The sequence below is a fragment of the Haemorhous mexicanus genome, chromosome 1 (assembly GCF_027477595.1).
Source record: "Haemorhous mexicanus isolate bHaeMex1 chromosome 1, bHaeMex1.pri, whole genome shotgun sequence".
Taxonomy (NCBI): Eukaryota; Metazoa; Chordata; class Aves; order Passeriformes; family Fringillidae; genus Haemorhous; species Haemorhous mexicanus.
Window position 1 is genome coordinate 123,658,627 of NC_082341.1, and position 26,479 is coordinate 123,685,105.

Genomic DNA, 26,479 nt, shown 5'->3' on the forward strand with positions numbered 1-26,479 from the left:
TCAAACCAACAGTCCATCAATTCTCTCCTCCTCCAGAAAGGAATATGAAACAATCATTATTTACATGAAAAGTGAGTGAGAAACTCCATTACAAAAATGTAAACATCAGAAGGCTTAGAAGAACAGGGTGACATGAGACTCCACGACCTCCCTGGGCAGCCTGTTCCAGTGCTCTGCCACTCTCAGTGTGAAGAAATTCCTCATGCTGAGGTGCAGCTTCTTGTGTTTTAGGTTAGACCATTCCGAGTCAGAAAAGTATTTCACCTAATTTCAGGACCATAGGGTTTTATTTTATTATTTTCACTTTGCAATTCCATTACTTTCAATATTTTACTGTGACAAATACACAAGCACTCAGTCCTAATTAGGTTTTAGTCCCTCTTCACTGGCATTCTGTGCTGTTTTAGCAAACAGATTTTGCTTGCCTTAAAACAGGCGTGAGTTGGGTGTGACAACGCTGACCTCAGGGCCGTGGGCTGGGGGTGCTGAATGCGGACACTTGTCCCCTGACCCTGCGAGTCCCTCTTTGGGACAGTCGTGTGCCGGCTGCGGGGCCGGACAGCGGCGCTGTCCCGGGAGGAGGCGCTGCCGCCGGCCCGGCCCCGGCCCCGGCCCCGTCCCGGGCCCCGTTCCCGGCCGTCCCCAGATCCGGGCGATGGCGGCGGGGCGGGCGCGGGTGTCCCGCCTGCTGCGGCAGCTGGAGCGGGCGGCGTGAGTGCGGCGGGACGGGGCGCGGGGGTCCCTCCGGGGTCCCTGCCGGGGCCGGCGGCGGGCCGGGGCCGCGGCTGGGAAGCGAAAAGCGGCGGCCGCTCCGCCCCTGCGAACCCTCCCGTGCCCGCTCCCGCTGCACACCGGCGGGCTCAGCTGCAGGCCCTTGGAAGGGGTGCTTTCAGGAGACTTTTAGGACGTAAAGCTGTGGTTTTCTGCTTTAGTTTCCCCCCTTTAACCATGCCTTTTTTTAACATTTTAACTAGTTGTCGGTGCCCGAGCCACGGCCACACTTATTCCCGAGGTAAGACTTAATTTGTTTCTGCAAAAGAATTCTGTAGGAGGCCATGGCCCTGCAGAGGGTTGTATTCTATCCATGCAACCTGGGCAGAGGGTGCAGGTAACAGCTGGGAAGGAACAATCTAAAGGAGAAGGTAAACAACCTGTTATTTTGGAGCTGTACAGTGCTAGTGGTTATTGCTGGAGAGAGTCACTGCTCCCACATAAACCACAGTTACTGCCTCCTGTCCCGTCCCTCCCCCTACCGTGGGGCCAGTCCTTTGACCTGAACTTAGCTTTGGCTGTCATCACCTGAACCATCTCAACTTTAGATCTGCTTTTGGGTACCCACTTGTTGCACAGAAAAGAAACAGGAAGTGATGTGGATAAAAAGTAGCCTTTCACAAAGGTCTGTGTTGGCCTAGGGAATAAAATCTCCACAGGTTTTTATACAGTCAGTCCCAAGAACTCAGCTCGCTTAGGCCAGGATTGTGGACTGTGAGCAGGGGAGCTGTGCTGACTTACCCAGCTCACCCTAGGAGGAGCTTCTGTTTGCATGGGCTGTAGGGAGGCTAGGAGAATAATTATCTGTCATTCTCCAGATTGTTGGTAAGTCTCCAGATCCACTAAATATCAGTGGTTTGAGCCATAATTTTGGTAATGTGTAACTCTAAGTAGCATGGTTTCACATGCTTAGAACACTTCCTAAAGAATTGACATTGTCATTTTACATATAGAAAAGCTATTTATATGTTCAGATACTTGTTTTGCCCAAGACCATCCATACAGCAAGACAATAGTGCAGCTGAGAAATAGAATTTCATTCTTTTGCTTGTCTGCTTGATGACCTACTCAGTCAATTCAAACTAAGCTCTTGCTAAACTGAAGCCTGAGTTAAGAACCCTCTCTGAAAGTTTTAGGCAGCTATAGAGTCTATAGCGTAGCAAGATGGTATCAGTTCAGTAAATCTCTAAATAGCGGGAATTGATTGAACAGTGACTATAGCTGAAGAAAAACCCAAACTTCTTTGGGTTTTTTGACAGTGTTCAAGGAAATAGTACAATTTTTGAACTCAGTAAAATTCGCCCTGAAAGTTAAGTTTGGTTCAAGAATGTAACAGCAGGGTGTCTATTATACTATCAGAAAGCAAGAGAGTAAATGGTTTGGACATGTCCTTAGCCTGTCAAATTAATGACTGAAAGTACAGCAGACTCCAGCTCCAGGAGAGGTCAAACATGTACAGCCTGGCAAGAGGTGGCAATGAAAGAGCTGATAGCAGCTGGCCTGTGCTTGAATAGAAAGTACATAAAGGGTTTTAATACATCTATCTGTTACTGTTTTGGGTCAGTGCTTCAGTGCACCCCAGCGTTGTCTGTAAGCCTCATTATCATGGTTTCACTCATTGGATCAGAATCCAAATTGCGTATTTTCAATTAATATAGCAGACGTAAGGCATGAGTGCAGCAGGAAGAGCAGAGTGCTTTGCCTGGTGTTTCCTCAGAGAAGAATGGGCAATTTCAGTTGATGCAGTTTGCTTCACTCTATGGCAAAATCAGAATATGCCAGAAATTGAGTTTTGTGATAATTCATGCAAAAATGACATGGCAGAGAGAAGCTATGACTGAAATACTGTCCTTATAAATATCTTCTAATTAAAGTTAATATTAACACAGTGATTCTTATTTATTATTAGCAGTGCACACAGTAATTTTCTAGCAAATAATTCTGTTTCACCTGCATGTTCAGGACTAGGCAGAAGTAAAAAGAAGTGTAAATAACACCTGTTAGTATTGCTCCCATGCAAACATAAGGTGTTCTATATCCAGGTGCATAAAGAGGATGTCTCATGAATTTGTCTTAAACATTGTTCCAAAGGTTATCATGGAGCCCCTAAGCATTTCTAGCACTTCTCAGCTTGTATGTAGTAGCCTGAGTGCTCTACACATACTCAGTTCTGCTTTTTTATGTGTTGTTGTGGTCTTTGTAGACTGCAGACAAACTCTCATGCAACCTTCCTGCTAATTTTTCAGTTTTCATAAAAAATACTTAATTCTTGAAAGAACTTCAAAATCTCACTTGTTTTGTTGAATTATATGAGTCAGATCAAGTACTTGGATCATTTAATCTCATGAACAGCAAAGGATGAAATGGGTAACTCTTATCCAGACAAGCTGAGATGACCTGTGGAAATATGTTAGTGATTCTAAAAGCAAAGGAATCTGTCAACTCTAGAGCTGAGAAACAGATTGAACTAATTTATTTTTTTCCTAATTCTACTGTTTTATTTCCATTCCAGTTCCTGAACGGCCCACCCTGGGGAATACAGACTATGCATTTGAGGTAGATTTAATAATAACATATGTTTCCTTTAAAAGTCACACAGACAATACTTCTTGACAAATATGGCACTTAACAAATATCAAATATTTATATTTCACTTTGAATGAGTCAGATGCCATTTCTGTTGAGAAAAATAAATGTTCTTTTTTTTATAGATGGCCATTTCAAACATCCGATATGGAGAAGGAGTTACAAAAGAGATTGGCATGGTAAGCTGCTATGGTGTGAGTCCATCACTGGTAAAAAGTTATTTTCTGAAGGGCTGCCAGTACTATCAATCCACTTAATAAAGGAAAGCTTATATATGGTGTAGTCCAATGTATCAGCACAAAAAGGTCAGAGAAAACTTGGTTGAAGTACAGGAGCCTGGTGCATCAGTGGTGCAGTGGTATATGAAATGCAGCTCAGGGGATAATTGGGTCATTGATACTTTGCTACAAGTATGCACCAATGTTTTTCTCTGACAGGATATTTAATTCAGAAAGTTTTGAATCCTGCTGACTCACCAGGATTTTCTCAAGATCGTTTTCATCTTTCTAGAGTTCATTAACTCAATCAGAGACTTTCTATTAAATTAGCTAGATATTTATTCAGCTCTCAGCTTGCCCTGTGTAAATGTAGAATTTTTGTTTCAGCAATGTGAGATGGTTCACCTGAATACATTGTTCCAGTGTGCTTTTATCACTGCCTTTTTTCATTAATAATTTTTCTCCTTTTTGGCATTTCTAGCATTAATAGATCTCTTTTTTATTTGAAAATTTGTCAAGTAAAATTATAGTCAGACAGTAAATGAAATTAGACAGAAACTGTTTTCAAACAGCACTAGAATAATTTATATGTATTGTATAGCTATTGTGACAACTTAGCAAAGGTTAGGATGTAGCATTGTTTTTCTTCTTTTTGCAGCCTCATTTTGATTTTTCATTAATAAATAAATATCCAGTATTACATTTTCAGTATTTTAATGCTGTGCTTTGATAGGCAGTTAATGAAGACAGTCTATGAAAAGGCCTTTTTTATTCTCACAGGAACTTAGGAAAAAATATTTTGAAAAATATTTTATATTTTACTGTAGTTTCAAGTGGTTCCATATGGTTCAACAACTTTAGTTTTTTTCTGTCTTAAGACTTCAACAATATAAATTTGGTATCTTTAAATTTTATTCTGCTTTCTGTATTCTTCATGTATGTGGTTAATGCTCTTTTTCTGCAGCTGATATGGTCTTAAAATTTTTGCAATAACCAACTATTTTTAAGTCAGGGGTTTTTTATTATCAAATGGTTCAGTTGATTTGGATTAGTGTTTAAATAGTGAAGTGTATGATCTTATACCGGTTGTTTGGTTTTTTTGATTCATTATTGTAGGACCTGCAGAATCTTGGTGCTAGAAGAGTTTGTTTGATGACAGATAAAAACCTCTCCAAACTCCCTCCTGTAAATGCAGTATTGGATTCCTTGGCAAAATATGGTATAAACTTTCAAATATATGATAATGTCCGTGTGGAGCCAACAGACCAAAGGTACAATTTGCTTCTGACAGGGCATTTCTCCAAGTAGTGCCTAGGCCTTTACAGGGTTCCATATGGCTTTTTAAACACCTCCTTGTGGCCTGCATGCTAGTCTTAGTAGTTAGTTTCCCTTTGTACTGGTTTTTTCCTGACTAATTGGAAAATCTTTCTTGTGTCCTAAGTTTCCTGGATGCCATCCAATTTGCTAAAAAGGGAGAGTTTGATGCCTATGTTGCCGTTGGAGGTGGGTCTGTAATTGACACCTGCAAAGCTGCCAACCTGTATGCAGCCAGCCCTTCATCAGAATTCCTGGATTATGTCAATGCTCCTATCGGGAAAGGGAAGCCTGTCACTGTGCCCCTCAAGCCACTTATTGCAGGTAAAGCATGAGGAGAGTGTGTGGGGAATTGGGGCAAGGGGAAGGTGAGTCATTCTACACTCCCTGATATTTCTACTGAAATCAGTTTACTGTGGCTGTTTCAGCTTCCTTTGGGTTAACTTCTCCTCTTGTTGTATTCAGTAGTCATTTGCTGTTTAATTCAGTGGAGGTAAAATCAGAGGTTTTATCCTTACTTTGTCTTGTTTAGCTCAGCTAGACTCCTTTACTGAGAAAAGAGATCAAAGTAGCTGTTTCCCTTTGATCTGTTGGCTTTGGATCAGGGATACCTCCAAGATTTCCTGGGCCCTGTATTTTGGGTGGTGTTACTATTGTGGTTTTATTCTTTGAATTGCATTATTATCTATTTCTTATCATTTGTTGTTATCCTCATTCTTCCTTTTAAGTTCCTACTACATCTGGCACTGGAAGTGAAACCACTGGCGTTGCCATTTTTGACTTCAAAGAACTCAAAGTTAAAACCGGTGAGGTTTTGGTGCTTTGTTTTGGGGTTATTTTGTTTGTTTTGTGGGGGTTTTTGTGTGTTACTCAAGACAATTGCTTTTCCCATGTCTTTGTTATTTCCCTGCCTTGAAAGGAAAGGATACTGCATGTCATTTCAGGTGTCATTTTGTTTGATTCAACAGCCACAGGCAAATTTTAAAAGCTTAAAGGTTTCCTCCTTTAATTAAATTTATATCATATTAACATAATGAAATACCTATGGAATACAGTGGATTATAGTTTGAAGGCAAAACAGGAAACTAAAATCTTTCAAGTCCTTAAATGGCAGAAAATGTTAATTGCAAAGGAAATTTCTACTTATATTCAGGGTCAACCAACTGTTCCTTATTTCCTCTGTATTTTTCTTTCTACTTTTAAGACTTCTGTTTCTTTGTTGTGTAATTGCAACCAAATGTTCCTTTTCCTGACTTTGGAAACCTCAGGCCTGGGATGCTGTGCAAGTGAGGGACACTGTCTTCCTTTGGCCTTTTCATCCCTGGCAAATAAAGATTAAGGCTAAAGTGTCATCTTGAGCTTCACAGCTGTTTAAGGTTTTGCTTCTAAGCATGTGGGTTTTATACACCACACAGTCTGCAGTACTTGAGACCCAGATGGGTGTGCTAAGGAGGTTTGACAATAGCTCAAGAGTTTTCTAGTCTATACGTAGTCAGTCAGTCAGTCTGTCTGTCTCATTCAGAGCTACATCTTTGCAACATGGTTATTACAGATGCTGAAGACAGCAATTGCCAATAACAATTCATTGCAGGTACAAACCAGTTTTGCCTTCTGCCTGTCCACAGAAGATACAAATCTAAAAATACTGCAGATGCCACAGACATTTTACAAGGCTGCTCAGGGAGGGTTGCAGACAGAGAGAGAACATTGTCTGGTATAATCCACTTTAGGCAAAAGTATCAAGTCATGTAACTCTTTTAGAGAGACTTCAGCATCAGTTTACATTTATAAATAATCTAAACCCTCCCCTCTCTCTTTGCTTTCATGTTCATAGTTTCAAATAAAACATCTTTAACTGATTTTCCTCCCTTTGCACATTGCAGGTATTGCTTCAAGAGCCATTAAGCCCACGTTAGGCATCATTGATCCTTTGCACACACTGTCTATGCCTGAACGAATAGTGGCCAACAGTGGCTTTGATGTGCTTTGGTGAGCTTTCTGCATAGGCTGCTACTTATTTATTTAAATGTTGTATTTTTGCTATGGTGTTTGTAGAACAATTATATTTTGAGAGCACAAGAGGATGATCTTTTTTTCTCTGTTTGCTGTTCTTGTTTAGCTGAGCTCTGTCAGACTTTCCTCTTCCTTAGTTTCACTACCTCCCTCAGAATGTATGGAAACAAATCCTGCATTTGCAGAAATTTGAATGTTTTTGCAGTGCACTGGAGAAATTGTTTGCTTCCAGAATAGCTGTTGTCAAGGAAGAGAGTCCAGGAGTCCCTTTTTAAGGGATCATGGAGACAGATGATTAATCACAACTGTAATAGCATTTATCATGAATCACAGACATAGCAGGGAATAGAGAATAAGAATTTTCTAACAAAAGCCATGATGTGTCAATAAAAATTCTTTAAGCTTGTGAGATACTAGCAGGTCTTCACCCAGCTATGGTCATCTTCAGAACCAATCTCATAGTTTGCTTTTTACTTGGCACAAAATTTTATTAATCTCAAACCAACAGCTTAACTGTACAAAATACATTGACATTTCTTTTTGGAGAGCCAGAGCTTACTTTGCTTCTGGGTGCTATATATATTAAAGTATTAGATATGTAATGAAACTGTGACTTCTCAAGCATGGTGAAGGACCCTGGCCTGCAATGTCTGTAATGGAAAAAAGGCATTTGTTCATCAATGAAAATGGTTTGTCTGTAGTTTTGTTCATCTTAATAGAGCCATATAGGCCGTGCCCCTTTTTTATGTGGTCAGATTCATGAGTGAGACTATTGGCAGTTCCACTTAGCTTAAATATCACCCATAATTTTTTTAAGGTCAGTACTTCTAAAAGAAAAGTACCCTATGAAGTTTCCAGTGCTAAAGTCTCTTATGGTTCCTGTCCTACAGAAAGGAAAAGCACTTATTGCACATCCACAGCCCTCTTCAGTGCAAAACACTACAGGTGCTGGTGCATCCAACCAGGCTTTCAGCAGGTGTGAGTTGATAGATAGGGCCTATGTTTACATTGCCTTCTGTGTGTGTGTGTGAGAGAGGAAGTGCTCTGGAGGTGCTGGCCCAGCATTCTTCCACTGTCTGTGAGATTGTATTTCTTGTTTCAGCAACCACTGGACACCAGAAATAAAAAAGAACCTGCATTCAAAGGACAGCAGGGCAGTGAAAGGGAGCTCTCCTCCTTAAGTAATTGATTTCTCCATCTTTCTGTTAGCCATGCCCTGGAGTCCTACACTGCTCTCCCTTACAACCAGCGCAGCCCCTGCCCCTCCAACCCCATCGAGCGCCCCGCCTACCAAGGCAGCAACCCTGTCAGCGACGTCTGGGCTCTGCACGCTCTGAGAATTGTCGCTAAGTACCTGAAAAGGTAACACTCTTAACAGCCATCCCCCCTGCAGGGTGCTCAGTACACAGTGCCCCAAAAGGGGTGACTGCAAGAATGGAAATTTTAAGCTAGAATGAGGCAAGCTGAAACATTAAGCTTTTGTTTTCCAGCCTAGATTTTTATTAAATAAAGCGAGATAGTTTTCAGATATAAATCAAAATTTCAGATAAAATTGGCATTAGTAGTTTGTCTTGAGGAGGTAGCTTTTTAATGCCTCTGTGAATCTATTCTTGAGGTCCTCAGTTAAAGGTATTTCAAGCTGTTCAGTTAATATGGAGAAGCATTTACATATTTTTTCAAGAACCTCCTTTCTATGACAGTATAATGGGAATATGTAACAAACTGAATAAAATACTGCTGATGTTACTTCTGTGGCCTTCAGTGTAAATTAAGATTGTTGCACATCCATCAAGAAGGTAATAACATGCACTTATGAATGTGCAAAAGTATGCATTTATTGCAAACCTGCTCATTCCTAGAAGACCTTCCGTTTAGAATAGGTATTGCCTTATCTGGGAGTTGGTGTTGATCTCTGTCAATAAAGTTTTAGCCTCTTTACAGCTTTTGCATACCATGTGCACTTCTATTAAAGATCAGTGTGGGGTTTTTTTGAAAGAACTTTTCACAGTACCTAGTGAGTCCAAATAGTTGGTTTTTGTTCCTTTGGAATCTATTCATGGGACGTTTTCTCCTTACTGTCCAACTGCACAAGGATTCTGAGGCATAGGAAGGCAGGGAATAGTGTCTTCTTCCCACACAAGTGATGGGGTCCAGAGCACCACCTAATGAGATGGTGAGAAAGCTGGAGTGATCCTGGAGCCACACACAGAATTTACCAAAGATTCTAACTAGAATTTTTTAATTCACCACTGAATTGAATATGGTTAAATCCACTCTATTTACTTGGTTTTTGGAAAAGTGAAAGGAAGCTTGCCCTTCACTGAACCAGTATGATCTACATAAGTGATCCACATGTAGGTTTGTTCTTTTACCGAAGCGTGGCTTGATTCCATTTCCACCATTTTATTCTCAGCTTATCTTTTAGATTATTTGTGTATCTGTCCATAAAGAAGCCCTCTCTCCCTTCTCCTTCCTGAATCACCAATCTCTTTGTGAATTCATTGGTACCATTTGCCTCCATGGTGCACAGAGCCATCAGAAACCCCGAAGACCGCGAAGCGAGAGCCAACATGCACCTGGCAAGTGCTTTTGCTGGTATTGGCTTTGGCAATGCTGGTGTCCATCTCTGGTGAGTACAGAGAAATAGTAACCCCATCTGAGGTCAGCTTAGAGCCAGTGTTTGTTTCAGATTGTCAAAGACGTTGCTGTCCTTGTTGCTGAATGTAGAGTAAGGGATTGTAGCCTGGCCTGTGATGCTGAAGGACCTGTGTGTTGTGACAAACTGAAGGGCTCTTGTCATTTATGTGTGTAAGGATTGTGTGTTCTTGGGTTGTGATACTCAAAACCAGTCACGTGAAAATTACAAAACACAGCCTTTACCTTTCTTGGTAGTAAAAACAAGAGTAAGACATTTCAATGACATTTAAAATGTTAGATTCCACGCCAGCTGTTCTGCAGTGACACAGCAATGATGTAATCTTGAGTTTTTCCTGAACTGATGGAATTATCTGTAAGTTTGTCTGTGGGATAGGCAATCAGCAGTCTGAAATGAACTGTAATTAATATTGCAAGGCAATATAGTTTCATTTGGATGAAAATATCACAGAAGCAAAGCCTAGAAGTGAATTGTGTGCAGAAGTTATTAGCAGTCATTCTCTTCAGAGACCTTCCTTTCATTCCTTTTCTTTGAGCAAGTCTACTTTTATAATTATATCTTAAAATTAAAGTTTCTTTTTCTCAGACAGTGTGAACCCATAGGTATGCAGACTATGATATTTTTGGCATATTTACATTACGTTAGGAACTGAACATCTTTCAGTTCAGTCAGTGAAGTAATATAACTTCACCCTCACAAAGTAAGGAGGTACTGTTTTTTACAGCTAGGTCCCTGAGGTGCAGAGGGATGAGGGCTGTCTGTACCTAATATCTACATCATACCTGTTCATACCTTTTGAGTATCTGTACTGAAGAGACTTGCATACTGAAAACTGACCACAGAAGGGACTGAACACAAATTTTCCATATACTGGGAGAGCTGCCCTGACCACTCTCTCTCTCTTCTCTGTTCCAGCCATGGAATGTCTTACCCTATTTCTGGTTTGGTGAAAACTTACAAACCAAAGGATTATAATGTGGATCACTCTTTAGTGGTAAAACTTGTTTATTTTTGGGGTTTTAATATGCATTTCAAATATCTGTTATCTGTCATTAATGATCATTAAAGTCCATTGAAGTTAAAAGTGTATGTCCTGTTGATGTGTTTTATTCTTTTTTTCTTTTTTTTTTTTTTCCCAGCCTCATGGCCTTTCTGTGGTGCTAACATCCCCAGCAGTGTTTGCTTTCACAGCACAGATACATCCTGAACGGCATTTAGAAGCTGCAGAGATTCTAGGTAGGAACCTCTGTGGGTACAGTTCTTGTGTACAAATGGAAGTCTTTCCAAAATGACATTTTGGGATTGAAAAACACTGTATGCAAGCAATTGTCATTGGTTGTTGGGAGGGGTTTAGGTTTAGAAAAAAAGATTCTGGAATTAGATGTCATGAAAATTAGATAGAATAATGCTGAATTTTGGTATTGTATGATGTGATTAGAGGAGCAAGCTGGAGAAATCTGATTCTTGGCTAGAAAAGTGGGCAGCTGAAATTAACTGGAGGTCTGTTGCAAATCAAATAAGAGTAGCTGTGATTGTCACAACTCTTGTCACTTTATGAAGAGTGTTACCACAAAGTGAACCAGTACTTTTGTTAGCTAAAAGGAAGTATTTTCCCTAACAAATTCCCTGCTGTGGCAGTGATTTAGAACAGTGATATTTTGAATCACTCCTGCTCTTTTTTCCATGGCACACAGCTGTGGGTTTTGATCTTTCTAATGTAGGCCTGAGCTTGTTTGTAGGTGTTGGAATTTCTCAGTGGCTGATGCCAAGGAAACCTTTTCCTGGAGTAGCTCATCTGTGGACACATATGTAATGGCTAAAAAGAGATTAATGAACAAAATGTTCTTTTTTGCTTTTTAGCAGAATAAAAGTGAATGCTGCAAGCTGACAGCTCATTTAAAGTTTATTTTGTCATACAGTGCCATGTTATGTGTGCAGCCCATCACCAAAGGGTGTCCTAAGAGAAAGGATAGCTCTTTATTATACCTCCAGCATGCCTGTGTGCAATAAACCAGCTTCCAGTGATGTAGTCTCAGAGCTGTTAGCAGTCTAGCTGTGACAGCATGGCTCTGCACTGAGCTAATTTATTTGTCTAAGGTCAGGGGCTTTGCCTGCACTAAGTTTTGTGTCGTGGCTACACTGCTGCTAATACCCATGCTAGCTAAGGAGCAGTCACAGCCACATGCACAGCAGTGCAGGGAGTGGAGAAAAAGTGGTTAGGTCAACTCTCCTGGTATTTGGAAAATTTGTGTTCAGTCCCTTGTATGGTCAGCCTTCTGTAAGCAAGTCACAGCAGTCCAGTCACATGTATGACTTGCTTGTGTAAGTAATCTCAAAGCATTGGAGATCTCAAGAAGAATGGGACTTTAATATAGAAATTCTATAGTATTTTATATATAGTGTAAATATTTTATATATGCTATATTATTTCATAGTATTTTATAGTATTTCATAAAGGGTATAAAACAACATGGTCAGAAAAACTGCATTGGGTGAAAGTGTTTATTTCATAAACAGTCTGTGAGGTTCTTCAGGCTTCCTCTAATGTATGCTGTCCTGCCTATGGCCAAAACCAAAACACAAACTTAGCTGGAGTCATATACTAAGCTAATAAATATCTGTGCTCCTACAGCAATTACCCACAACTAAAATTAGTTGAACAAAATGTGTCTGGATAGCTGGTCAGTACAGCATATCAGAAATTTTCAGCTCTGGCTCTTGTTTTAAAACAAGTGACTGAAAAGCTGTTCCCTTAGGGTTTGTGGTATTAACTTCTGCCATAAATTCTGTCTCTAAAAGTTCTGTTAATTTTCTCAGTAGAAATTTTAACTATGTCATTGTGTGCCTTGTTGGAAAGGGGTTCTGCTGAAAATATGTCATGTGGGATTGAATTTATTAATTTCCATCTGGGGTGTTTACTTCTGAGTGCACTCCAGAAGCTAACTGACTACAGTAGCTGATTCAAATCTGTCATGTTGCCAAATGCAATGACTAAGAAGGTATTTTATGACATGAAGCAGATTACTAAATAGTTATGTTGTGTATATGTACAGCTGTGAATTTGGGTACAGCCAGAAAAAGCCTAATACCTCCCTGGATGGATTCTTAAACAGTTGAAATAGGTGTGCATGTGGCCAGAGATTTTCTAAGAGTAATTAAAGACTGATGTATCTTTTAAGTTGAGCAAAAAGAAAGTACTAGAACTATAGTAATATTTTAAAACTGCCAACCCCATTTACTGTCATATTTTATCCTCCTCCCTTTCCCTTTTACTTTACTATCTGAAGATAGTGGGTTTATGTCTTAGTTACCCCTCCACAGCAAAACCCAGGATAAACTCAGACTTCATGGCACAGCCCCAGTAGCACAAGACATTGTACAAGACTCTCTCATATGTTATTTATCGGTTTTCCCCAGACATTATTTACTACATTACTGCCAGCCTTACTACCTGAATATCTGAGCTCTTCAAGTGAGCTTGTAGGTCTCCTGTTCACTTAACTCCCTTTGAATGTTACACTGAGCTGTGTGAGGATCACAGAAGATATTTTTCCTATGTATTGGAAGCTATGTATTGCTCTTACTCATCTCTCAGTGTGGCACTTGGACCTAACATAGTTCTGGTGTAACATCACTGGGGTTACACAGAGAACCAATTTAGCTTGGGTTCCTTTGAAGGAAATCATATGGAGGAACTTGGGTCTCCTGTCTGGACGTACTTTTATAATTACTTTTCAGTAAGTCCTGAACATTCATTGAAGAAGGGAACACGAGCTATTCTGTAAGAAATATTTGTAATCTTTAGTTTTGTGTTGGTGTTTTCATTACTGTTCAGTAGATGTTTCAAAGAGAGCAGTTCCTCCTCTTCAGTTCTACAGTACCCTACACAAGTCAGCACATATTCAAACAGCAATAAATTTAGAATTTACTCAACGTGCTGAACACTGCCCTGCTGTTTCCTGCCTTTTTCAGCCCACATGCTGTAGTCCTCTCTGTCAATGTGTAATTGAACAGAACAGTCCTCTAGATGTCAGCAAACCCAAGGCCTTAACATGAAGTTAGCATTTGGCACACTGTCCATACAAATAAATACCACTGATGTTCATGCTTTAGCTGCTTTCCTTCCAGCAGTTAGTCAGACTAAAAAGTGCTTCTCCCTGTAAGCACAGAGGGAAAGGAAGTTAACCTCATGTGGCAGTTAGTCTTTCTGGCAGCAGTTAACGTGCCTCTGATCTTGTTTTATTTCACCTTTCACAAACCATTCCAACTATAAAATGAGGACTGATTCCTCTTTTTACTTTATGTTGCTTTTAGGGCAGTGGCTGTTATGTATGGATATGTATTCAGCTGATATTATGATTAAATTAAGTCCAGGACAGGCTTCCTCTGCTCTCTCCACCCTACAGTCAAGGCATTATGTCTTATTTTAGGAGCTGACATCCGCACTGCCAGAATCAAAGATGCTGGGCTTATTTTGGCAGACACACTCCGGAAATTCCTATTTGATCTGAATGTTGATGATGGCTTGGCTGCAATTGGTTATTCCAAAGCAGACATCCCTGCATTAGTCAAAGGCACTCTGCCTCAGGTAAGACAGAGAGCAAAACAGTTTTTCTTGTCAAATAAAATAGAGCAGATTTTGGAAAAAAAAACAGAAGTGCTTCTTTTCCAGCAAGTTTTATTTCTATTCCTGCATGAAAACTATTTAAATGGAGAAAATTATGGATAATCAACTGTATATTGTTTTACTCCACAGCTAAGGTTTTTCTTTTCAGTGGGATGGAGTGCATGCTGCAGTTTTCACATGGATACAGAAAAAAAGGGCTAAGTGTTTGGTTTGGGGTTTTTTAATGTTACAGTTTTTAAAAAGAGGATGTTTCTCATAGGCCTGAGATATTTGTAGTAGATACTGCTTTTTCATAACTACCTCTCTTAATTATGTGTGCAGGTGGTCTATAGATAAAGCCTTAATACCAAGTGCTATCTGGTAAGAATGATCAAACTCACTTTGCATTAAACTTTCCATATTGAGAAGTTGCATTTTTCTTCGCAGATGGCTTTTTTGTTCCATTGACCCCCATCAGAATTTGAAATAAGCTCCCCCGGGATGATATAGATTAAACTTGTAATACCCTTTGTTGTTTCAGTGCCCACAAAGACACTGCAAAAAGCAACACACCACTCTTAAAGCAAAATCCAGAGTCTTCTTTGTGAAAAGACAGTTTGATTCATATGCTATGGACCTAGGATTTATTCCCACCAAGTCGCAAGGGAAACATATACTATGGAGAAAGTGAAAATTTTTTAGACCAAAAGGTTATTTACTTTTTACAGTAGATCCTGTAAAAAGGATAGGATCTCACTCATAAATCTCAGAGCACCTTAGAACAGTTACATTAACAGTAAATATTAATATTCCTGTTTTATACCTGAGAAAGTGACACAAAGGTGCAACTATTTAGGATCACACACAACAGAGCAGTGACAAAGCCAGGAAGAAAACTAAGGTCTCTGAGCACCCATGAAGTAGGTTATGCATGTGCATTGTTATGGGGTATTTGGAGGGTTTGTTTTGATAAACATATTTCTTTAAAACAAACGGTGAGTGCAAGTTTTGGTTAGCTGGGGAAGGGTTCATCACCAAAAGATGTTGAAGGGTTTCTCTGTCTTCTTATGGTGTTGGTGATTCATTGTACTGTGTGAAATGAGATGACCTAATAGTTTCTCAGCCCTTATTTTTTTGTATGAGATGTAACATGATGCAAATGTATCAGTGTTCCTTAACCATCTGTTAGTAACCATGGGTTAATCCATACAGTTTCTTTTTTGGTATAATTTTTTTGCTTTTCATCTGGCAGTAGGTTTGCTTTGCAATACAGCAATGGCCCATTCACATCAGGAAAACAATGTGGTGCAGTGGTGATAGCACTAAAAAATTTACCAAGTATATTCCATGGCATGAAGTGCAGGCTGCAGGGAAAAATGTAATCTGACTGCTGGAATTTCTGGTGGGAGCTCTGTTGGGACAGACATTGAAGTTAAAACAGAATTTTATTTCCCTTCCTAAGTGAGGCTGTTAAAATTGATCTTGTTGTTCTAGCAGCAGCTGTTCTAGCAAAGAAGATGCAGTCTCAAAGTTCAAGGTGGGTGGGTGGTGGTGTTTGAGAGGAGATGGGGGCACTGAAAATAAGAGATTGTGGAAGGGCTGTTCTCTGTCCACCCACCCCCTGCTGATGTCCCGGAGGCAGCTACAGTGGGGCTGAGCCAGTGATGAGTCCGGAGCTGCTGGGTTTGGCACGGGACCAGAATGCACTGAGTCAGACTGAGGGAGCCAGGGCCCCACAAATACCAGCAAGCTTGTGCAGGGGTAGTGATGGTGCCTCTGTGTCCAGGCATACGGGAGGAACACCCGTTTGCAGCCTTCTGTCGATAGAGCTGGGAAATGCTCCAGTCTGTCAGGCTGTCAGGCTGGCTGTCTCCTGTCACCCAGTGTGATTTTACAGATAAATCCAGACATCTCAGTGCACAGAGCTGCAAAACTGGCTTTGGCCCAGATGGTCCTAATATGATGAATTTATGAATGCTTGAGCACTGTGTTGTTATATTTTGCATATTATGAGTCTGAAAAAAACAACACGCTGTTGCCCTAGTGCTGTTTGAATTTTTCATTTGGTTTCAAAACTGCATAGAAGAATCTTAGTCTTCTCTTTGTTTGGATTTCTGTGTGTAGTAGCACTGGTGTAAGCAATGGGGAGAGAGGTATCTTTTGATTGCTACTTATGCACCAGTAAAGCTTCTTCTGTAGGTAAAAGTATGCACACAGAGCTGCACTTTTCAGACTCCTCACAAGCCGTGCTAACCACGATTATGAGCTGTGAATACCTCACAGCTGACTTCTCACCACTGTTTCACGTTGATTTGCAGTGTGGTGGTCTGGCTTGCCGTGTGCCCACATCCATCCTGCCCACAGTCACATCCCGCGGGCCGGGGGAAGCGCGCGGCTGCACCCCCCTGTGCTGCGGCATGCCCTGGGCACGGGGTGGGCTCTGCTCCCAGGGGCTCAGGCAGGGCACTGGGGAGCCCCTTCCCCTGCATCCCACTCCCTGCCTCAGGCAAGGACCTCAGCAAATGATATCCACTGTCCACATGTGAAAAAAGGGGAACTGTAAAGCTGGAGGGCAGCATCTTCCACAAGGGAGATGTTGAAACAGGTTGCACCAGAAGAAACTCTTTCTTGCCAAAACACACCTCATCTAAAGCTAATGTGTTCCTAGTGTCGGCCTGGACTTTGTCTTCGCAGACATCTCTAACTGTCCCCAGTATTTCAGTAAAAGTTAAAATCATTGCTTGTTGAAAACATCAAAGTTCTAATCATAACCAGCAGGAGTACACTGATGTTGGGCCCTTTCAGCTGGCTGTTCCTGCAGTAACTGGGTACCTACACTGATGCAGCTCCTCATCCTCAGTAGCACAGGGCTTTTCTGAATTGCAGCCCCTGTCTTTGTGGCTATTTTGTCAAGCAGAGCACTAAAGCACATAGCTGAGTTTCATTGCAATCACTGAGGCTTTAGCACCTGAACATTCTGTTGAATTGGTGTCCAAATGAAGTGTCCAAATGAATTGGTGTCCAAATGAAGATCAACAATTCCTTTGAGGTGTGGGGCTGTTTATTAAGCAGTTTCATACTTTTCCTTTGCTGTGTCTCTTTTTCAGAGTTTGACTTACAGGTGCTGTTTATTCTCCCCATTTACAGCAGCCCCTGGGCCTTGAGACGTGTAGTATTTTGAGAGTCTTGGTCCCTAAAACTCCAACTCCTAATTCAGTGCTGGCAAACTAATTTTAAAATCCATATTCTCAGGATAATGTCGCCCAGTGTACTGACATCTGCAATGGAGAAGGCCCCTGTTTGCTGTGCTTGACTCAGAAACTGAACATCATTCTGATCTTGCTTCTGTGTATTTAATTACAGGGAATTTTAGCTTATCTGTTCTTGAAAGTACTGTACTGTTGATGATGCTTCAATTTAATTACTTTATTACTTATTTTGCAAAAAATTTTTTATTCTCTGTGAAGGATATTAGTATACAGAGACACATAGCTCACCTACTGTTTGATTGTTTTTATTGGTATCCATTTATAATCCAGTTTTTCTTTCATCTTGCAGGAGAGAGTGACTAAACTATCACCACGTCCCCAAACAGAAGAAGACTTATCTGCTCTCTTTGAGGCTTCCATGAAACTTTATTAGCTTAAACATGTTCTGGAAAGTGTGGTCTATTCTAACACAGAGGTAGTTTCTCATAGATATGGGACTGAATTTGTTCAGAGCATGGAAGAATTTGGGTAACTTTGACTTCTGTTCCATTGTGCACTGCCAAAAGGTCACGTAATTCATCTTTAACTAAACACTGCTTTGAAGTGAGGACTTGACTGTGGTTTCTTTCTTGCTCAGTTGTAAGTGACATTGACTTGCATAAAAGTTGGAGCAGATTTCTTGCGTTACTGAAGGCTTTTTTGTGCTTCAGAGGTGGTCAAAGGTGGAAAAATGTTCTAAGGGATATTTCAAGCTATTTTGAAAATTATGCTTCTATTTAAATTATCCGTATTTTGTTTTAAAAAGTCATGCTAGCTAAGAAATAATGAAGGTCATTTTTAATTAGGGAGGGGATGTCCCCTGCAGAAAATGTCAGCTTACTGTATTCTGTTCTGCTTTATCATCTTTTTACCATCTGGCTTTGCTAAGAAGGCTGTTGAACTGGGGTGCTTTTTCATTGTTTGATTAGGAAAAATCTGCACACTTCATAGCTGTCTGTAAAAGACTGCTTGGAAATTTGGTTTGGGTTAAAATTCTGACAGATATTGTCATATATTTATCTTTCCGCTTATAATCTCTCTAGTTCTCATATATTTATCTTTCCTTTTATGCTCTATATGAGGTGCTCACTAGAGGAGCAAAACCAGAGTAAAGCATGGTCACACACTAAACAGGAGCCATATAATAGCAAGACAGCATCCATCATGGTCATTCTGTCTGTCTGGAGGCAACATCCCCCCTTTCCTGCTGTGTTCTGTGGAAGGAAGCTCTCAAGTGTATCTTGCTTTGCTGAGCATCAATTGCTTCTGCTGAGCTCCTGCAGGTGCTGTCCCTCAGAGTGCAGCCACCAGCTTGAGGAAGTGGTTGTGTGCTGTGGTTCAATATTAAAAAGAGGTGGTGAAGCATTTGGCTGCACAGTGCCCCACGGGGAGCACTGGTTAAATGTGGGAATGAGCGTGCACCTCTGAGCAGTTAACCAGCTGGTTGGCTGTCAACTGAGAAAGGGAAGTGGGGCAGGGAGAAAGGAAACTAACATTTTAATATTATTTTCCTTTATTTAAAAAGTCCACGTGGTTGTGTGTAGAGTTTGTTTAAATCAGATTCTGCTTCATGTTGGACTCTTTCAGCATCTGATTCATGCTGCTACCACAGCACAAGACAAATGAGAGAAGAGCCCTGTGACTTCTGGCGTGCATCTTTCTTTCTGCTGGGGAAGCAGCAGAAAGTCACCCTGTTAAAGTAGGAGGCTCTATGCTTGCACCTTTGTATTTGTGTATTTGTCTGATCAAACAAGTGCTGTCCTAGCATCTGAGGACAGGTGTGTACTGGATATTGACACTGGATCCATTTCAGGGCTGTTAAACCAGGTGGATGGACACTGGTTGTTTTTAGCATCCAAGTAGGTTTGGCAGCCATAGGACTGCACTGCCACTGTGTGATACACATGTGATTTCCATGTCCTTCTGAACCTTCTTCTCTGCTGAAATTGCCCACAAGTACCTCTGTCATGAAGGCTGATGTTGTAATAGCAAGGGATTCACTTCATTATATTGTGCAAAGCTGAAATATTCAGAAAAAAAAATTGTCAAAACCTTTTGTCCAACCCTGTTGCTCAAAGTCAGGCTGGATGAGGCTCTGAACCCAGCCTAGTGAAAGATGTTCTCGCCCATGGCAGGAAGGTTAGAGTTAGATCTTTAAGGTCTCTTCCAGCCCAAACCATTCTATGGTTCTGTATAAACTTTTGGCCTGTTTTGTCTTTCCACTCCTGTCTTTCTCCAGTCTGTGGTAGCAATACAGACTCATGAAGAGACAATCTTTTTGTCCAGGAGCCTAATTCATGGCAGTCCTGCTGTGTTTGTGGCGAATGTACTGTCTGGAGAACTGAGCAGCATGTGATTTCATCACTGCAGCAGAGCACTTTGATGGGAATGCTTTGGGAAGTTGGATAACTTCTTCCAGCACACTTTTTATCCTCCTTTTATGCCAGTATGGCAGTATTGGCAGGCTGCATTGTCAACTGACAGAACCTCACACTTAACTTCTTATACCAGGTAACTGCAGCCCCTGATGGTTTGTAAAATAAACCTCATACCCCCCTTGATACCCATATTTTACAGATGAGACAAAGAGGTTTATGTTATACCCAACATAAGGAGATGGTGCTGTAAGAGGGGACATTTCTGTTTTCCTCACTTCTTTGGCTGCACCAAGGTCTTCAACTGCCTTAAACTGGTTGTGAAATCTCTCCCATGGACATCAGCTACATGTGAAAATCTGTCTTCACCACCAGTTATTAGTTACTAGTAGGGATTTTCTGAGGAAAAATCAAGAGAGCTCAAGTTGCCCCAGAATGCTGGATGTGAGTGATGATGTGACAGGGTGTCACATCCTGGCTCCTGGGCACTGGTAGTTTTATTCACAACTGAAGAGCTACATGGGGTCTTTCACGTATTATCTCACCAAATTACTCTGTACTGGTATTTCTGTGGGGAGCTGGGGTACCACTGTAATTGTGAGTGCCCAGTGGTGGTTGGGCATGTGTGTGAAATCTGGGAGGCTTGTTCTTGTGTTACTGCTGTGCTACTCAAACCCTCTGTGATGGATCTGTTAGTTTAGATTGTGCTGAAATGCAAATAACAAAAATAAAGCTTGTTTGAGAGCAGCTTTTGAATCTGTATTCTCTGAGCTCTGTGCAGGTAAACACAACCCAAAACCTGGCCCTTGTGATCACTCCCTCAGTCCATTTACAGAGATTAGATTAGCTGTGGGGAGCAAGTATGAACAAGTGCACATGTAGTGCTGGTGAAAATAGTTTACCAGCAGGTATAGTTTTATCTGGAGCACCAAATGAAAAGCTCACTCACTTCATAAGTAGAGCCTGCAGGATTGCTGCCTGGGATTTATAGTAGGTACAGTAGTTGATCCATCCCCTCATTTGCCTCGCCTCTTTCCATACCAGTGCTGGTTTTCTCAGCAGTTAAAAAGTGAATAAAGCAAAAAATATGTACTTAACATGCCTAAATCTTCAAAAACTCTCACCGTCATCCTGTGTGAATAAACTTGGAAGAAACTACATGTAGGTCAGGCTGCATGATCATTCCTGTTGCACTGTCTTGTGCCACGGCTGTCATCTTCTGTCTTGTGGTTGGCTTTCCATCTCCCTGAGACCTGAAAAAATGGAGTTAAGGGACACAGCCAAGCTCTGTCTAGGCCCTTTCCATAACCCCTGAGTAAATCTGCTTAGGCATCACTGTGCTCCAGGACACGTGCAGTGTGCTGGGATTCCACAGCTCCAACCAAATAAATCCATTGCCACATTAAACATCTCTTGGCAGAGGACCTAAAGGTAGGGTCTCCATTTTTCCTCCAATCATCCCTGAGGGCTTCCTAAGTAAAAATGAAGTTGATTTAAGTACAAGCACCATCTAGTGAATGCAGAAAGTGGTGCCACCATTTTCCTGATGTCTCCAGCAGCCCTGGCTCACACAGCGTTGCACAAGCTGCCTGTCTGCTGCAGTGAGGAGAGGGTCTCCCACACATAGCCATCTCTGCTAATCCTGCCTCAAGATCTGAGTTAATCTTTGACACACCACCTGGCCACCTGTAGGAGAAGAGATTCCTCTGAACAGTGGTGTTGTGAGACTGTCAGTGACCAAATTTGTAGAGATCTCAGCTCTCTTTGCACTTGCCTATTTTTCAGCCTTTCTGTTTACCTGCAGTGTATGTATGAGAAATCACACAGGGTCAGTGGGTCAAAAAATGCTTAGTGCAGAATTTTTAGGTGTAGTGGTCCATGAGAATAAGCAGAATCTTCTGCTGTTTGCTCTGAATTTCTCAAAGAAAGTGAGACCAAAAAAAAAAAAGCTCCACACCTGGGTTATCATTAGGAAGGCTACAGTTCCCTTAGATGCAATATTTCTGAATGCAGTTTTATACTTTGCCAGATCCAGTCTTCCATTAACCCACTAAAATGCCATTCAGTTTCTTTTTTTCCCCATAGTACTGAAACAGCTGCCAGAAGTGAGTGGGTAGAAAATGTTGTCCAGCCAAAAAAAAAGAGGAAGAACCATTTGACACAGCTCAATAGAATGTTAATCAGGTTCCTAAGTTAACTGCTTTGCTAGTAATAGGGAAGAGGATGAAAACAATGCTTTCAGACTTTGGTTTCTATTGAAAAATCACATGTAACCCATTTTCAGAGAACTCTAAAGTACAACAAATAGCAGCAGATATTTTCGTATTTCTCTGAACATAGGAACTAAAGGGGAAAATTAATTTACATCCATGTGGTGGCATAGTTAAGTGAAGGCAGAGGAAATGAGACTTCTGTCCTCTGGAGATAATTCGCGTGTTAATTTGTGTCACTCTGTAGAGCCACACAGCTTGGTTCCTCAGCCACAAACACTGGCAGCACATACACTACCAAGGTCAACTGAGCAGCAAAGGAATATTGGGTCTGCTGACACTGTAGTCTGAGCTCCCATTAAATGTTTAATTTAACCTAATATTACTTCATCATGAAATATATATCTCATAGCCCAGAATGGTTTCTTGAAGGGGAGCCTTTCCTCTGTGTTCCCTGACTTGCAGTGACTTTGACCTACTTTAACAGTGCACTTGTGCTTTTTCTGGGTGTTTTACCATACAGCCTTAAAATAGCAAGTTGACATTGAAATGCTGATTTACACCTGCAGTCAAATGGATAACACATGTTAAAGACTGATTGTCAGCAGCTCCCATACGCTATCGCTTCATTCTCTGGCATTGTTTCTTCCTTTTATGGGATTTAAGGACAACATTGGGTGGCATTGTTGTTATGGCTATGGACACAGCTGTGGGGGGCTGACACTGTGTATGGTCTTTGTCATTTATCTAAAAGCTGACATCACTTTCAGAAAATGACTGTGAAAATTTGGATGTTGCTGTATGTTTTAAGACAGCATTGGGAATAAAAAAGCCTTTTTGCGGGCATTAAAAAAAAAAAAAAAGCCAAAAGTTAACATTGAATAACTTGCTCTTCTGACCTTTTCACCTTAAGGAAGATTAATGGTGGTTTAGATCAGAACATCCCCCCTGATCAGGGTCTGAATGCTTCAGGGATTCAGACAGACAAAGAAAGTCATTTCACCCCTAGGTCACCAGCACAGCCCTATGGTGTCTCACTAGTGACCACTGGATGATTGCTCAGTAGTTTATGTGCAAGAGTTGGTGGTCATAATCCATTTTCCAATGGACAAGTTTCTTCCTTGTGAAAGCCGTCACCATGTGCTTATCCAAGCAGCCAAAAATGGGAATTACCATGAACAGCCTTCATTTCATTTGCCTTGCACTGCTAAAATCTCAGAGTCTCTGTGTTTCAGGGGATCAGTCTCTCTCCAGGACGGGTTGAAGCTGTGCTGGTGCTGTTCTGTGAGTGTTGGCACCTCCATGTTCCCTTCTGGAAGGATGCAGCCTCTGGAGCACACAGGTCTCATTCAGGCACACTCACAGTGTCACCACTTGCATTTAGGACATCCTGGAATGTCATGTCCCACAGCTTTCCTGTAGTCATCTCCCAGATTTAGTTCTTGGTGTGGTCAAGCTGATGTACTTCACACCTACAGTGCTTGTATTTTAAATGGAAGTCCTGAGGTTAGGACTCCTCCGTGAGTAAAACTAAGCAGAGAGCTGGCAGGCAAGTTCTGATTGTAAAGTAACTCTTTGTGACTTCCCATGTCAGAAATTATAATGTCACCAACCCTAAAGTCCAATTCAGGGGCCTACCCAGCAGAGCTGAGCTAAAAACACCAAGGTGCCCAACAAAGGCAGCAGGGGGTTGGCTGACAGGCACTAAAGGTCTGAGTGTATCCTTCAGACATATGAATATAGTTGTTCACAGCTGAGATGTTGAGCCTGAGTATATAACATGGTTAAACATTAGTGAGAGAAAAAGTTGGAGTGCTAGGAGTCTAGGAGTTGAGAGGATCAGACTTCAGGGGGACATCTAAGACGAGAATATGCATTTTAAAAATATTGTAAAAACCTGAAGGATGAGGAACCTAGACTTACGTAGTTATTAGGTTCCATGTCCAGAGCAAGGCCAACAAAAACTCTTTCCTGTTCCCCTTGGTTTTTTTTTTCTCCCAGAGTTAGCTCTGTACTGTACTTTCCTAGTAATGGACAGAGCAAATGAACAGATTACAGGTAAAACTGAAGTAATAAAGGGAAGTGCTTAAGTGTAAAGGCCAACAGGATAAAGGAAAAGGACACATAAAGATCATGAGTTCTGCGAAAATCAGAGATCTCAGAGGCTGCTGCGTGACTTTAAAAGTACTGACCTCTATGTAGCTTATAAGCTTGAAAATCCTCTCCTATGTATTTGCAGCATTAATTCCTCTTGTTATCTGAGGTGATCTACTTTAATCAGATTCCTACAAACAAGTCAAGTGCTTACAGCAGAAGATCTTTGACACCCCTACTGGCAGTGTCAGTGGAGAGGACAAAGACCAAACCAGCAGGAAGATCAGATCAATCGCCTCATCTCAGCAAAAATTATCTCAGGATAATTGGCATCAGAATTCCCCCCCTCCAGGCTCTTACCTGTATGCTCCATGGTCATTTGATGTACTTTCGTGGTTGCACAAAAGATACCTCAAAATGGTCACGTTTCAAAGGCACAGCAATTCTGAAGCCTCCTCTGTCGCAGTGCCAACTCCTGTGCTACCTTACTTCCTCACTCAGATAACCTGAGTCTGGATCAAAAGGGGACTCATAAATCTGATCTGCTTTTGAGCCTTTAGTGCAGCTTCTACTGCCTATTTTCTAAGTTGCTAGTCCTATGGTCTCTAGCCCAAATAACGATGGTCCTTGTTTTAAATTTAATCTCATTTTCACACAGAGATTAGGCAGAGGAGGCATTGCCATCTGATACCCTCCAAAGACCTTTCATCCCCACTGGAGCACATGTATTCCATGTGGCAAAAGGAGCTTGATGGCTGTGTGAGGACACACGAGATATGTAAGGTGACAGTTCAGGTTGCCTTACTCTTTAGACTTATCCATTGGAGAAATCCTAAGTATTTTGTGCCTGGTTACTCAAGGGTAAATTGTACTGCATACAGTGCAAGACTCAGGATGCAGTTGCAGCAAGAGGGCTACCACTGCCTAAATCCAGGAACCACAGGACAAGCTTTGATTAATGTGCTTGTTTGCCCAAAACTGGTTGTGTTTATAGCAGGAGCCAATAGTCGAGATAATCTTAAACTGTTTTAAAGGAAAAAATTGGGAGTGAAAAAACCCTATCTAAAAATCATTGTGGCTTATCAGGGGAATAAAGACCTCACTGATCAATTAGCTTGAAAAATTAATAAATCCAGGACAAATGTATATCAAGATTAGCATCTTAATGAGCTATTGTTGTCACAGCCTGGTTTGGACATATCGCTCCTTTGTTGACATTTTTAATGCTTTCTGTGGATTACCAGTACATGACCAGTATATGAAAGCTTGTTAAGCCTCCACGTGCTCAACCTGGCCCTAGCTTTAATACTGGCTTAGTGCAATCCCTGCTGTTGGCACAAGCTCTGTGGGACTGGAACCTTGTGGTGCTGGGCATTGTGTTTCTACCTAATCATCATATGGACCTACTCAAGTGTGTTTTACGAGCTTAGGACAAATTTGTGAATGTCCAATTATCTATATGTAACTTTTATTAGAGAAGCCAACCAGGGGTGATTTTTTTTTTCTTTTTTTGTCTTTTCCTTCTTTTTTTCAGAATTCTGCAATATCTTTCTGTAACTAGTGGGGGGATAATTTCAGCCTGGCTTCCAGGTCTGGCTGGCATTTCCTTTCCCGATTAGCAGAGAAGCTTGTGCACTCATCTTTTCAAACTGCAGAGCTCTTGCATTTCTCTCTCCTGGCTCCCTGTAGAGAATTTAAAGTTCAAAATGTTTTTTGAATGCCTCAATCATATTGCCATTAAGGAGAAATCTGTTACAGCAGCTTCTAGACAGATGCAAATTCACATGTTACGTTTGAAAATTCACCTTTAAGCCGTGCAGTGCTACTTCAATTTTGAACTAGATTTACTGTCTGCTACAAGTGTGAGGTGAAGTTACTGATAGTGTATCTGTCTCTCTATTCCTTTCATTCAGAGAAAAACAAGACATTATGTATGAGAAACTCACTGTATAGTTTGCTTTTATGGTTGGTTTTCCTTTTCAGTTATTTGCAGCTGTAATTCTGTGTCCCTAAACCAAAACAAAGCAATTTTCCTTTCACAAAAAAAAAAAAAAAAAAAAAAAAAAAAAAAAAAAAAAAAAAAGGCTGCTGGCATTGCATCATGCAGAAGTGGTTTAGAGTAGATGCCTGCAGTATGCATGTGCAGTTTTATCCCATCTTATTTTTAAATGGTTATCTGTGCATCCCTCTGGTTCACAATCCTATTCCAAAAATACCTGGGCTTTATCCTTATCATATTGCCCAGCTAACAGTAAGAAATAGGCTCAAGTGGCTCAGTACAGAGTAGATTTACCTCTTATGCAACAAGGTACAAGATCCAGGGAGAAGCCAGAGACCTGCTTTGGGAAGAGCTTTGTCCTCTGTGGGCCAGGGAATCCCTTGGCAATA

At 41.1% G+C, this 26,479-nt stretch overlaps 1 protein-coding gene across 1 annotated transcript; it reads left to right on the forward strand.

The window, feature by feature from the left end:
• Positions 1 to 590: 590 nt before the first annotated feature.
• Positions 591 to 20,534, forward strand: ADHFE1 (alcohol dehydrogenase iron containing 1). The gene is made up of 14 exons (XM_059861505.1): positions 591 to 711; positions 975 to 1,012; positions 3,284 to 3,327; positions 3,483 to 3,536; positions 4,692 to 4,846; positions 5,017 to 5,213; positions 5,618 to 5,695; positions 6,773 to 6,878; positions 8,112 to 8,264; positions 9,433 to 9,531; positions 10,474 to 10,552; positions 10,698 to 10,794; positions 13,989 to 14,146; positions 17,723 to 20,534. The coding sequence occupies exons 1-14, from the start codon at positions 656 to 658 to the stop codon at positions 17,804 to 17,806; spliced, it is 1,398 nt and encodes a 465-aa protein (XP_059717488.1). The 5' UTR covers positions 591 to 655; the 3' UTR covers positions 17,807 to 20,534.
• The last annotated feature ends 5,945 nt before the right edge of the window (positions 20,535 to 26,479 follow it).